Source organism: Terrapene carolina, unplaced genomic scaffold, assembly GCF_002925995.2.
Source record: "Terrapene carolina triunguis isolate 2854851 unplaced genomic scaffold, T_m_triunguis-2.0 Scaffold93, whole genome shotgun sequence".
In the NCBI taxonomy this organism is placed as follows: domain Eukaryota; kingdom Metazoa; phylum Chordata; order Testudines; family Emydidae; genus Terrapene; species Terrapene triunguis.
Window position 1 is genome coordinate 25,788,323 of NW_020664444.1, and position 14,808 is coordinate 25,803,130.

At 44.4% G+C, this 14,808-nt stretch overlaps 1 protein-coding gene across 2 annotated transcripts in view; it reads left to right on the plus strand.

Annotated features, from left to right (window-relative positions):
- The first annotated feature begins 5,772 nt into the window (after nt 1–5,772).
- The window catches only part of TMEM114 (transmembrane protein 114), a 32,667-nt gene continuing 23,631 nt past the window's right edge, over nt 5,773–14,808 (plus strand). For both annotated transcript variants that reach the window (XM_026650555.1, XM_026650557.1), the window contains exons 1-2: nt 5,773–5,956; nt 7,260–7,340. In XM_026650555.1, the coding sequence (XP_026506340.1) occupies nt 5,773–5,956; nt 7,260–7,340 (265 nt within the window). The remainder of the gene's footprint in view (nt 5,957–7,259; nt 7,341–14,808) is intronic.

Genomic DNA, 14,808 nt, shown 5'->3' on the forward strand with positions numbered 1-14,808 from the left:
TCTTTTTCTTATACAGGCTCCTATTACCCCCCACCCCCGTCCCGATTTTTCACACTTGTTGTCTGGTCACCCTGAGCGGCAGCACTATCTCCTGCAAATGTAAACAAACTTCTTTGTCAGAGTGATAGGCTGAACAAGAAGTAGGACTGAATGGATTTGGAGGCGCGAAAATTTTACATTGTTTTATTTTTGAATGCAGTTTTTTTACACATAATTCTATATTTGTAAGTTCAACTTTCATGATAAAGAGATTGCACTACAGTACTTGTATTAGGTGAACTGAAAAATACTATTTCTTTTGATTTTTACAGTGCAAACATTTGTAATAAAAAAATAAATATAAAGTGAGCACTGTACTCTTTGTATTCTGTGTTGGAATTGAAATCAATGTATTTGAAAATGTAGAAAGCATCCAAAATATTTAAATAAATGGTATTCTATTATTGTTTAACAGTGCGATTAATTGTGATTAATTTTTTTAATCTAGAAATAATATGAGTGGTGGAGGAAACTGAAAACAAAACCCAAAAACCAACTGATTTGGAGATTTAAAAACAGATTTTGCTGGGTATCAGTAATTAATACAAGTTTAGATAAACTAACCTGTTTACACTGTCTGAAAGGAGGAAATCTGGGTTTAGCAGAAGAATTGCTATTTCTAATCCAGGCAAACGGTGACATTTTGGCAATAATAAGTGTTTGTAATGGAATTGATTGTGTGCTGTTTCCTACTTTTAACATTCATATTCAGTAAACAATTTGGACGTTCCTGAATGAATGAACTCAAAGTTCTAAAAATCAATTTCACACATTCATCTCTCCATTAATAACATATTAATCTCTGTAGTACTTCTGCAGCACAGTGACTTCAAGGATCTCACTTGGACTATGTAAACATTAATTAAAAGTAATTGAACCAACCAGGGCTGCCCTCAGCACAGCTGTCAGGGAGCTAGTTATGGGCTTTCAAATGCTCAGGCTGGTATTTTGCCAACCCCAGGGAGCTTAGAGCAGCCTGCTCTCAGCTACACCAGCCAGTGATGGCTCCCAGGGAACTGTCAGTCAGATTGGGATTGTCAGAATACAGTACACTCTGGCCACATGCCCCTCAATACCCAACATGTCGAGAGGTGGAAGTGTGGGGGCAGAAGTCAGTTAGGACAGCTGTGATCTCCCTCACACTGGGGAATGCTCAGTTGACTAGATCCAGCTGTTTTCTGGCCCCTGTGCACCACTATGTCTAGGGATCCCCATGGTTGCAGATTTGGCAGCATCCTCCAAACGGTTACTGGTTGTCACTTATGTATTCAGTAAAGGCAAATGTGACCAAGCACAAATGACTATTTCCCCCGTCCACGAAAGCCAGTTCAAATCAGAGGCTCCCCTTGGTCAAAGATCCCATGACCCTACTGTCCTAGCTTTTGAAGATTTTTGGAAGAATTCAATAAATTAGAAATTAATCTCTGGAAAGGGAATTTTACCATTTTTGATTTCCCCATTTTCTTGATGGGATCTTTTTAATGATTTTGTCAGGATGCTTTGATGCAGAATTGCCTGTTTAAAAATGTGCAACAATTTAGTTTTCTTCTGGGATTTCATCTTCCCTCAGGACAAGGATTTACATTTGAATAGACCACATTGATATGGAAATTAATCTTCCTTTGATATAGCCTTGCATGTTGGCTCATCTATCATTATGGCCTAATCGTACAAGCACTAAGTGTTTACTTCATCAAGATATTAATTGCTATGTTTATGTATACCCAGATTCTGCAAAGACATCCACGGTGATTTAGCTTTACAGTTAACTCTCCTTGTATGCCTAAATTGTGTGTGGGAGTATGTGCGCGTGCTGGATTAGGGCCTTAGGACAGTAAATTCTTCAGGGTAGGGACTCGCTCTTACCATGTATTGTACAGCACCCAAAACAACTGGGTCACACTCCTCCTCAGGAGCGGCTAAGAAAGACACCAAAAACTAAATAATCCTGCATGCACTTTTTTTTTAAACCACCACTACTCATTATTGCTTGGCATACTGTTCTGAGACATGAATTGAATCTGCCTCCTCCACTGTGAAAATATGGGAGAAATACATGCAGTTATTTCATGTAATGGCACAGCTTGCTACTGCTATGAGTTTTAGGGCTGAAGGAAAACGTTAGAAAGAAACTAAAATGTTCTTTTTTACAAAGCTTTTCATGGAACTTTTCAACAAAATAAAATGAAAAATTTGAGGAGTATTTTTCTCCCTGTCTCTGGAAAAAAGGGGGGAATCCCCCAAACAACTGAAATTTAGTCCAGCTCTAGTGTTTTGGGCATGGCCAGCGCGTGAACCCTCCCTTTGGTGAGGCTAGCCCCTGCCCTTGCCCCTTCTGCCTGAGGCCCTGCCCCTCCTGCCCCCCCTCACACACTGGAGCCCCAAGCCCGCCCTGCGGCCGAAGGAGCCCCAGCCGCTCGGAGCCCCAGACCAGCCCAGACCAGCTGCCCTGAGTCCTGAGTTGCCGGCCGGCCAAAGCTGCCCCAGGTTGCCAGCTGGCCCAAGCACTGGCCCGACCCCGGGCTGACCTGAGCTACCCTGGGCTGCTGGCCAGCCCAACCCAGCCCTGGCCCCCGGTCAGCCTGGCCCCCGGTCAGCCTGGCCCCCGGCCCGACCCCCGGGCCACCAGCCAGCCCAAGCCCCAAGCTCCAGGCCACTGGCCTGATTGAGCCTTCGCTGGCTTCAGGGGAGAAGGGGAGCAAGGGTGGGGTTTTGGGGCAGAGGTGGGCAGGGCCATAGCCTGGGTTAGGGAAGGCTTAGCCTTCCCTGGCCTATTATACCTGCCGCCCATGGTGTTTGGATCAGCCGTTTCAGCAATTGTATTCTCTGACATCCTTTACTCCTCTGGATTTCATTAGGAGAAGAATGAGGGCATTTGTTAGAGACTTTGAATTAAGGATTTGCTGGTATGAAGGGGTTCGTACACTTCTAGTTTATATTTATGAAAAATAAGCTAATAACATTTCTCCTCTTTTGTATACATTTTATATGGCACTTCTCTTTTGTATGTCTGAAAAGACTGATAGAGCAAATAAAAAGTATGACTACATGATTCATTGTAACCTTTGACCACATTGTCTAATAAGGAAAGTCTATTGGGATACTATCAAAATATATCCATAAGTCTGTTTGCATGCTACAAAGTAGTATCTGTCTGATTTTGAAGATTATTGTATTTGAGTAAGGACTCTCCTTTGCATAAGGCAGCTTTTCCTTCTGATCATCATCTTAGGTTTATGACAGTCCATTGACACGGAATAGATAATTATGTCACAAACTCTGCCTTGTGATAGGCACTCTTAAAATAGATTTATTTCCGAGAGCAAGTAAATCCAGATTGTTTGTAAATGATTGGTGTTCGACCCAGGAAGACCCCTGAGACTCAAAGTGAATTACATTCAGCAAGAAAAGAAAATGCCTCATAGGCCCTGTCTATAAGATGTATATATTTTACACTTGTGTAGCTACAGCAAAGAGAGTCTCCAGTGTAGATGTTCTGCACTGGTTTAAGCATAAAATTGCACTGGTGTGATTTGATCCGGGTAAGTGACTGAAGTCAACTGACTTCAGTCATTGGCTCAGCTCCATAGGCAGGAGATAAGGTGGCAGCATGGCCAACGTGTTGATTCACTCAGAGGCACACACTTGTTGTATCACATGCACATTAGTCTTTCAGAAAATCTTGTGATGGAAAGAGATGCACACATCTGAGATATCTATGCTCTCAGATGCCATACCCACTGAAGCATGTTGAGTTTACTACAGCTTTATATAATCAGATGCTCACTGCACCTTGTGCTCTATTGGAAGGGGATAGTCAGAGGTAGCAATGATTTGGCAAACAGGGTCAGTGTTTAATCCATATTTAAGTTGGTACTTACTCATGAGGTAGCAAAAATGCTTAATTCTTGGTGTTAAACCTACATTTGATTATTTTGTTACTGGACACAATCTAGAGCAGAATGATAAATAGGATGTATCATACTGTTATCATCAATGTCTTTTGGTAACATTACAGTGTCCATATATTATGAAATAGCAAATGTTTTGCACATAGTGAGAATATTTTGTCTGGTCATCTTAAAGCACTTAATGGATATTAAGCCACACAACACATCTATGGGTGACCACAACCAGTATTTTGCAAATGGGGAAACTGAGGCACAGTGTCAATAGCACATGACTCGATGGCAGAACTGTAAACAGAACCCAGAAGAGCTGGCTCTTAGGCTTGCTCTCTGACCACTAGAAATACGCTCCCTCTTACAAGATGTGTAGTCACAGCTGCTCTCATTGCTCATATTTTCAGTGACTTTTTTTTCCTAACTGCAAGATACATAGAGCTGAGCCATACACTACCTGAAAGGTATGTATTGCAGCAGGTCTCCCCCTTTGCCCCCTCCATTCTGAAATGGATTAAAGAAACCCACCTCACTTAGACTTACATTTGGAAAGGCCAAAAACAAACAAACAAACAAACAAAAACAAAAAACCAAGTACATTTCATCATGAATTAGCTGGAAAAATAGACCCACAAAAAAGTGTTCAAATGTAAGAAAACATTTTCAAACACTTCACAAACTATTCTAGTCTGTGCTCCCACATCCTCCCCATAAATAAGAGTCTGATTTGCACCAAGGGAAGATTTTCCATTCCTGTGTGAGACAGCTATGCTGAGACTTTCAAAGCTCCTAGGAGATCTGGATACTGAATTCCCATTATTTTCTAATAAGTATTCGAATCCCTTAGGGAGGCTTTGGATGACAACCCTACCCCAACAAACCCCGTCCTCCTTTAAAACTGTTTGGGAGATACTGATGAAAAGGGCTATATAAGCGCCAAGTAATTACTACTTAGCGAACAAACAACGTCTGCAGTCGTTCACCTGTTAAGGAAGAACCAGGGGCTCACGATTAAGATTGCTCTCAATTGCAGTCATCCAGTCCCCAGGGCATTGCTGCATGCAAAGGACTTCTGCTCCTGGCATCAAGCACAGGGGCAGGATAGTTCCCCCGTTAATGCTGCCGTGAGGACACTGGATAGGTCCTTCAAGCCTGCCACGGAAAGGCTGGAGGGAGAGCAGGGCAGATGCACGTACAGTGTAACTGCCAAGGAGAGCAGGAGACGCCGGCAGGGCTGAGAGAGCCAGTGCAGAGGAGAGGGGTGTTGCAGGATCTCCCCCAGCAGCAGGAACTGCTCCCAGCAGCTGCTGCCCTTGCATCTGGCTGCTACGCGCTCCCAGGGTATTCGGTCCCAGTGCCTTACACGGGGCCAACGCGCCCCTTTGCTCGAGGCGGGACTCTGCGGCGGAGCTGTCCGTGGTGCTGACCCGTGCGCCCAGCCCCAGCGCACCTCGCCCGGGGAGGGGGCAGGTGGGGCAAGGGCTGGCCCAGAGCCTGCTGGCCGGGGAGCTGCCCGGAGCGCAGACACCGCAGCGGTTCCGCTCACTGCCGGCCGTGCTCGGGGGAAGGCGAAGGGCTGCAGGCGGCAAGCGGCGCTAGTGGCTGGGATCGCGGGCGAAGCGAGCCTCCCGCCTGGCGTGGCTGGGAGGGGACCGGAGCCGGGACTGCGGGAGCTGCACGTGGCTGGGTCCTGCCGGCAGCCTCGCGCTGCAGCCCCGGGGAAGGGGGGCGGATAGGGCGCAGCAGGGCTGGCCGCGCTCAGTGCCGGGGATGAGCGCCGGGGCTGTCCCCGTCAGGCGCTAGGCGGCCGGAGACTCAAGGCAGCAGCACCATGAAGATCAAGTTAAGTGGCCTCGCCGTGTTCGTGGCCCTGGCGGGCGTGTTAAGTTTCATCTTCCTGGTGGTAGCCATAGGGACCGACTTCTGGTACATCATCGATGCCTCCAAACTGGAGCGGTCACACAATTCCTCGGCGGCGCTGAGCTCGCACTCGGGACTCTGGCGGACCTGCAGACGTGAGTACACCTCGACCTCCTGCGGCCCTCTAGGGATCCACAGGGCAGCTAGCTGCAGTGTCCTTCGAGGGGCACAGCCCCTCAGCGGCTGGGGTCAGCTCTCAGAGTCACACCGAACAACGCTACTGGGTGGAGTGTGTCCCCATCCCTGACACTGCCTGGAACATCTGCCCCCGGCACTGCGTCTCTGACTCCTGAAACAGGGGCTACTTTCCCCCCTTAATGAAAGTAGGCTTATTAAATACACACAGTACCTAGGTATTGTTATGACAATTACCACGGACTAATAAATACAGTGAGGAAGATTAGAAGCCGGAGTTGCATCGCTTTATCTGTAGTTAGGTACTTTAGAAATCTCACCAATTGATTAGGTGGCATATGTACCAGAAAAGCTGCGCTAACTAGGCACAGTAGGCAATAAGATAGCTTCATAGCCTCACTTTCTGGCCTCTTAACATAATTCATTTCCCCCCCGAAGTCTTAGGGTTTACAATAATACTTTTCAAAAGAAGCACAAACATGTATTTTTATGTAAGTAAAACTTTAAAAAAAATCATATACATTTTCATCATAAATGCAACCAAAATTAAGAAAGGCATCTCATGCCCTCTATATTAAAATTGTGTGGGTTTAAATGCTTGGGTTGACTGGGGGGGGGGGGAGAACATAAGCCAGTTTTGCCTTTTTCTTTAGATAAAAGGAATAATTTGAACTTTAGCCCCAAAGTGTAAGACTTAAAATGACCAACAGCGATATTTTAAAGAAGGATATATGTTACATTGAATCTTGGAGCATATTTTAGAGCCTTGGTCTATAATGGAAGGCTGATAAACTCCTTTGCTGGTGTGATAGGATTTTCCATTCTATTTACCTTCTCCTGGCATGCAAATCACCATGATATCTGAATTAATTTAAATAAAAAAAAATATCACAGACAAACACACACAGTGATTAATGTGTATCAAGCAGGGAGGAGAAAGGATGTTGCCTGGCTATGAAAAAGCGTTCAGGTGGGATTTTCAAAAGCATCAGGGTTGACCTTTGCTCCCATTCAGCAAAATCTTGGCACCATTGAAATCAATGAGCGTATGGCCCTCCTGAAGTCAATGACAAGGATTTCACCCAGGGGGAACACATTTAGGCCAGTACTGAAATTCTCACCCTTATTCTCCACACACAAAAATAACTGCTTAAGGGGAAGACGTAGAAGGATCTGTATGCACATGTTGAGAACACACGCTAAAGTCTTCTATTTTCATTTGCAATACAAACTTTGCATACTATTTTCCCCCTTCTCTATTAGCTAGGAGCAAATGCTTCCCTTTGATGAACCCTTTCTGGTATGAGAACATAAACATGACTGCTTCGCACAAACAACTCTTAAGTGAGTAACTTTTATATTATTTGCATGTCTTCACCCCCCTGCATCACATGGGAAGAAAGCAAGGACCAATGTCTGGGATATATTGTATGCGCTTTGGGGCAGGGTTTTCACTAGGTGTGTACACAGCACCTACCACAGTGGGGCCCTCATCCCTGAACAAGGCTGTAAGGGGCTGTCACACACAATTAATATTATTAATAGCTCAACTGATGTCAAGTGTATTCCTAAAGGACTTCAATAGGATCATGTCTGGACCCAGGTGATTGTGCATCAGCGTATGACCTGAAAATATCTTCAGTACTGACAATAGGATGTCCACAATTTAGGGCTTGATATTGCAAGCTGCCGAGCACCTCGTACGAGGTAACAAGCACTCTCAATTCAAATGAAGTAAATAGTTGGCTGTTGCTCAGGATGAAAGATCTACTAGTAAAATATTACTAGTAGCAACTATTTAACCTCTGACCCTGGATAAATCAGCTCTCTGTGCATCAGTTTCCTTGTCATTTAATCCCTCCTGTTAAGTGCTTTGAGAACTACAGATGGAAATAAAACCACAACACATGATTACCGAGTTAGGAGGATTCGACAAAGAACCACCAACTCTTGTGTTTTTGTACCTGGCACTGGCTGCCCCATCAATCCTAAGAGATATTGCATTGTAGGAGAAGGCTGATTGGACCAGCATTTCTCTTCTGCTGCTGCTCCTCCACACTGAAACTTCCCCAATGTTTTCTTGGAGACTGGAGAACAAATAGCAGCATGGCTCCCAAGTGAACCATGGTACCACGAAAGAAGGCTGGGCAGTAGTGCAGAGTCACTTTGCTTGCACACAAGCTTTACTTGGCCTGACATCTGTAGGATTTCCTAGTGAATCTTGTGTGGGGTTCTGCAGGGTTAGGAGGCCACACAGCCTGTCTATTCTTCTTATGGGCCTAATCCTGCAAGGTGCCAAATGGCTCCAATTCCCCATCAACTTAATTTGCACCTTGCCAGATTAGGCCATGGGCAGGCTGGGAAGTTGCAAAGCCCCTCTATTTCCCATCCACTACAATGAGCGGAAGGCAGCTCAATAAGATGAGAGTTTTTTGGCCTGTTTCTTGGTGTGCTGATAGGGCCTGAAACTTGGCACCGCTGGTGTCAATTGCAGACAGCATTATTGCCTTCATTACCATACAGAAATGCCTACCACCAGTTGTTGATTGTTACCATTAGAAGTAAACATCATGGCACTTAAGACAAAGGAGATAGTGCCTATATATATGGCAGGCAAGCAGCTGGTGATTGGCAAACAAAAGATAAGTTGTGGGTGAATTTTTTTTTTAAAATGTCAGAGATGTTTCTGTCTCTGAGCTACTGATGTTTGATTTAAACTGTACCCCAAAGTGCAGTTTTCTTCACAAGCCTTTAGATACTTTTATTAAACAGCAGACTCTGGCAGGATGTCTGTTTCCCATGGGATTTTTTTTAAACAAAGACAGACTGACAATCTTAACTAGATCAGTTTTCTATATTTTGACATGGCATTCCAGTTTGCACTAAAGTCCTCTTGTGAGTGGGTATTTGGGCTCAGTTCTGCAGTCCCACTGAGCCTGATTCTCCACTGGCTTGCACCTTGTGTAGCAATTTATACCTGCACAAATAGTTGTAAACTGATATTGCCCATGCTAGTCATTTTGCATAGATGTAAGTGATTACGTAAAGTACAAGGTAGTGGCAGATCAAGCCCCTTGACATCAGTGGGAGTTTTTACCTGAACAAAGATTGCATATTGTTAGAGCTCTGTATTTTTCAGACATGCAAAATAACATGAAATAGAACCAAAAAAGTATTAAAAATTAAAACAAAAAAACCCCTCACCCCACAGCAGCATCATGACTGGGAGCGGTGGGCAGCTGGGTCAAATTTGAGTACGTGGCACTGCAACCCTGGCACAAGGGGTCACAGTGTCTCTTAGGTGTGGCCCAGCTGTCCTTCTGCCATGACGACAGAGGGGCAGCCAAGTCAAACTTGAGTAGCACTGCGACCCCATGGACCAGGTTGCAACTCCCAGAGCACTGGGTTGGAAAGGAGCTGCCATTGAAGACTCACTCTGCACCCCTGCACCACCCCCTACGGGCATAAAATGAAGTAACATAAAATTCCAAAAAAATAAAAAAAAAAATCTAAAAAAATAAATAATTCCACAGGGCTCCACATTCCATCTTCTTCTGCAAAATGTTCAGCTAGCATCTATGTGCTGCTGCATGGATTTTGCAGCATGCACATTAAGATTAAGAATATACTTTGGTGATCTTAATATTTCAATTCTCCCAAGCCCCTGCTAGCTGCAAGCTACAGAACAGATAGAAACATATCAACAGGTACCATATGTCTGAGACACAAGTTTATATAACTGGAATTAGGCCACACACATTTTATGTATGGCTTGCATACTCCAGCCTGGGAGACACTATTTTCAAAAGTGGAGCATGGTTATCTTTCATGTGCAGAAGCTGAAGGAGACAGGGTGAAGATACAAGCAGCCATCTTTATTTTGCAACGACCTGAAATATTTCTAATGTCAATGTGGTGCCAACAAGTCTTTCCCCTTATAAAATATGACTATACAAAAGTAGATCAGTGACCAGCAAAGTCCAACCAGATGATCTACTATAATGAAATACCCTGGCCATAGTAAGAAGCTACAGCAGTTTCCACTCACCAAGACCTGTAAAATGGTACTCAGTGGGCACCTGATCATACAGTAAGAGAATGCAATTGTTCAGTACACTTCTCTCACCCTAAGGGTGAAGCTTTTATGCAAGTAAGGCTCCATTCCTACAGCTGGTATAACATAAGCAACCTCTCAGTCCAGATCCCATTCCCAATTCCTCATCCATTGTCCCATGGCTCCCATCTGAGTTAGGGCCAACAAGTCTTTTGGCTTCACCTCCTGTCTTCCCAGGCTATGTTTGTGTCACCACAGACTGCAGAAGCTTTTACTTAGATGGGAAGGGATAGCAGGCAGGCATGAGATATCCAGGGGCTATGTACCTGAAGGTATAGGCCTGGTCCCAGGTAGTGAGGAAGTTTGATGGGCCTTGCACATATTAATTTGCATAAGGTCCTTCAAAACCTATGGCCAGACCTCAGCAGACCTCACTAAGTGGCTCATTAACTTTTCCTTGTATGGCAGTTCCACTGCTCATAAATTTTAAATCCAGACTGTAAATGGGAACGTGACAGCAAAAATGCTAGGTGCTTTTATAGTGTGTGTGGGGACCTTAATGAAGGACAGTGCCTCAAAGCTCAGTGTGTAGCAAGTACCCCACCTCAGAAATCTGAGCACACTTCAAGTTGATTCAGCAAGTAAATATAGTCTTTGCTCCCTCTACAAATGCCAGGAACCACGAGCAAACTGGTCAAGCAGGGTTTCCATTTTTGACTATTTTAGGATGGCACCCTCTGCCCCACCAATGGTCCTTCCATTTTGGTTGAAGACAATAGTTGTGTCCTGGGTGCGGATGAACCACTCTAAAAGCCAGAGATCAAGAACCCAGGTATGCCCTGGCAAGCTGGACCCAAATCCTACAGCAAGGATTCTGGTTGTGGTGGGTCTCCAGTGTAGCAGATTAGGAATTCAGCGGAAGCTGGAGTTAGATTTAAACATGAAAACAAATAAAGCACCAAGCGCAATAAGCCTTGTACTATTGAGCATACACTAGCCTATTGTTATTTGTGTTGCAATAGCAGCCAGAGCACCCAGATAGGATTGGGATCCCAGTGTCCAGTACAATGTAGGTAGACTGAGTCCCAACCCCAAACCTCTACATGTTCCATTTTCAATATGCATAGATATTTGTATGGACAAAACAGGCTTCACTGCAGTTGGCATGGGGAAGCTGGAGGTTTTGTCAGCAGGAGATGTGGGGAAGGGTCAGGTCTTCAACTTTGGAAGGTATAAGTAGCAAAGTGATTGGCTGTTGGCATTTAAATGAGGGTTTACAGGAAACTTCCCAGTGAAATGAACTGGACAGTTAACACCTCAGTTCTGGTGTCTCAGCTAGTTTAGGCTGTTTTCAGACACAGAAAAGCAGCGTACTGGTTGGCACTTAATTCACATTTGGAAGTTAGTTTCACATTGTGAGGGCTAGAAGTGTAATTTAGGCAACAAAGCTTAGATTTCAAAGCACAATTTTTCAGCAAGAGCTGGATTCTGCAGCCACAGAGTCGTAGAATACAAGGGGGGTTCTGCTTATGATTAGACAAATCTTGTTGGTTTGGAAACAAGGAAACAGGTCTTCAAAACTGTCAGGAAATGGGAGAGAAAGAGGGGATAGAATGGACATGAATAAAATTGGATTTATAATGATGGTTTAGACTTAGAGGATATTTGCGTATCTCAAAGAATAAAAGAATTTTTCATACTAATTCAATTCCCATTTCTAGAAAAAATGTAGAATGGCCACTAACTTACAGAGTGGCTTACATATTTTGCATGGACAGTAGCAGTTTATTTAGAAGTGACATGCTCATTGGTTAGCCTGATGAAAGACAGCCCAGTTAGAAGGACTCATTCCAATAAAGGTTTGGTTAGAATATAATACAAACTGAGTTTAGAGGTTTTGCATTTCAGCAGAATTAGACTTTATACCTGCCTTTATGCAATCCATTTACTTGGGCTCCACACAGATGCTGGAACTTGGCTGTAATAAATACACCGCTACCTTGATATAACGCGACCCGATGTTACACGAATTTGGATATAAACGCGGTAAAGCAGTGCTCCGGGGGGCCGGGGCTGCGCACTCCGGTGGATCAAAGCAAGTTCAATATAACGCGGTTTCACCTATAATGTGGTAAGATTTTTTGGCTCCCGAGGACAGCGTTATGTCGAGGTAGAGGTGTATAACAGTTTGTCCAGAATTGACTTACATTTAAGTTACTCTGAGCTGGTAAGAATGGCTGATTAAATGAATTGGAAAACATTTGGATACAGATTCATGTGGTTTTTTTAAAAAAGGCCGTTGTTGAGTCAACTAGATAGGCAAGCAGCCTTAAGGGGTGCACCACTGATGTACCAGCTAGAGCAGCGGTTTTCAAATTTTAGCAACCTGAGGACCCCCATTTTGATTTAAAATTTTTCATGGACCCCCAAGTTATCCCACTCAGCCCTTGGCCCCGCCCTCACTCCATCCCTTCTCCCAAGGCCCCACCTCTTCCCTCCCCCGCTTGATCCCTGCCCCTCCTCTTCCCCACCTCTTCCTGCCCCTCCCCCTTCCCTCCCAGTACTTCCTGCAGGCCAGGGAACAGCTGTTCCAGGGTGTGCAGGAGGCACTGGGAGAAAGGGGGAGGAGTTGATCAGTGGGGCCAGCAGCCCCAGACATGGTTCTGCTCCATCCCCTGAGCATGCCCCGTCCCCACTCTGAATAAGTCTCAAGTTATCAAAGTCTCTTTCAGTGTCAAGGGTTGAACTGATAAAAATAAAGTAGTGATGCTCTCCTAAGCTCCATCCACAAACCGGCTTCCTCAGAAGCCAGATGCCATGCACAGATGATTGGGAAGTTCTTCTTAATAACCCAATCTAAAGCCAATTGATGTCAACTGAGACACTCCCATTCACTTCAATGGGCTTTAGATCAGGGCCAATAGGATCATCCTTCATGTGCTTACAGCAAAAGTGATATATTTATCAACACTGACATTTAAATTATCATTGTCAGGCTTCAGTTACCACGTGGAAACTATACAGGCACAGTTCAACTCCACTTCTTACATAGCCCCTTCCCATATACATCTCTCATCACAGGGATTCTCACAATGCTAGAAAATAGCTCCAAACACCTAGCCAGGCCTAGAGAAAACAAAGGTCAGAGAAGATAAGTAGTGTCTTTCAGCCATTGCCCATTCTAGAATCTAGCTCTAACAGAAGCGTTTTAAATTAGAGCTGTAGCCAGATATGAACACCCATGAGCTTTGGCAATGTGAGGTTCTGGATCTGAAATTAGCAGCCCAGCGCCCCACCCCAGGTTATGTCTTCCATAGGTAGTGAGCACAGCATGCCCATTCCGTATGGAAGACATATTTCAGATTCAGCAAGACAAATAATGACTATAAACCCTCCATGAGAGAGAAAGTAGAGATGTCTCACTCTGTGATCCTCCATCTTGTATATCCTCTCACAGATCAGAGCCCTAGAAGGCAGAATTCTTACAGAGACAGCTGCAGCACACTGAAGTTGTAGCTACACACACAACTGGTGTGTAAATGTTCAGATACCTTTTTTGGCACTTTTGGTTTCAGGCTGAGTATGGAACTGGACGTGTCAAGAAGGCCTGGGAAAAATGTGTGCAGTGGGCATGAATGAGAGCAGGAGTGCTGGTGAAAGCAGAAGTGTCAAAAGCCTTAGCATTCCCTCTCCCAAATTTCTAATAGCTTACGCCTGCTTCAGACAGAGCCACTGAGTCCTGACAACTTGGAAAAGATCGGATGTGTAAGCCAAAGCTGTCTGTGCTACCAGTGCCATTATTCAGGTAATCACCTCACGTCTCGTTAACCTTGATAATAGGAGAAGTCATTCTGCACATGGTTAAGCTACTCAAGCAATTTCTTTAATAGAATTGACACAAGCTACATTTTCTTGTACATTAAGCTTCCATTTCCTCTCTTTCCACTTTTCTCAGTTTCCCTTCAACCCCACAAACACACACCTCATGGGATGTTTATACATTCTTCTAAAACACTGGCCACTGTCAGATATGGGACAAGGTAAACCAGTCATTTGTTCCTGCACAGCAATTTCTAAAATTCCTCTCAACTGGAGATGTCGGTTTTCCTCTGCCCTGCTAATAGTAGCACTTGGTGGTGGTGATGGAAGAGAAGATCTCATTCATACCTCTTCTCTACTTTAGAGAAACTGATCGTTCCTTTTCCTACAGTTTTGACTTCGGGGCATGACAGAAGCTTGTTGGCCTCATATGGAGAGTGCAGGTCAAATTGGGCTTTTGGGCCCATTTCTGCAAGAATGCACTTTGCCAACAGCAGCACGGGATGTGGCAGTAGATACAAATATCACCATACAAAGGGCCTGAAACTTGCTTGCACTAGCAGAATAGCTTATATTTATATAGTGCATCCAAAAATTTATGAGTCATTATTAGTGGCTCATATACAGATCACTTGGTTTACCTAACAGAGGTGTTTACTGGAGCACAACGATTACAGGCGGAAGTTGAAAGCGAATATTGTAGCCAACTACTATTTCAGGGGGAAATTCAGATACATTAGTCAGGATACAGTTACATAAGTACAAACCAGTCAGGACACTCTGACTATTACAGAAGCCGACCATAGAATCTTTAAACCTAAACTGTTAACTACTTGTGAGAATTAAATCAAATCTGAAAGACAGAACTCCTGCCTGTTAGCTACCTTAATACTGTACTGGGGCATTGGTTCAACAGTGATACAGAGGGAAGATCACCTT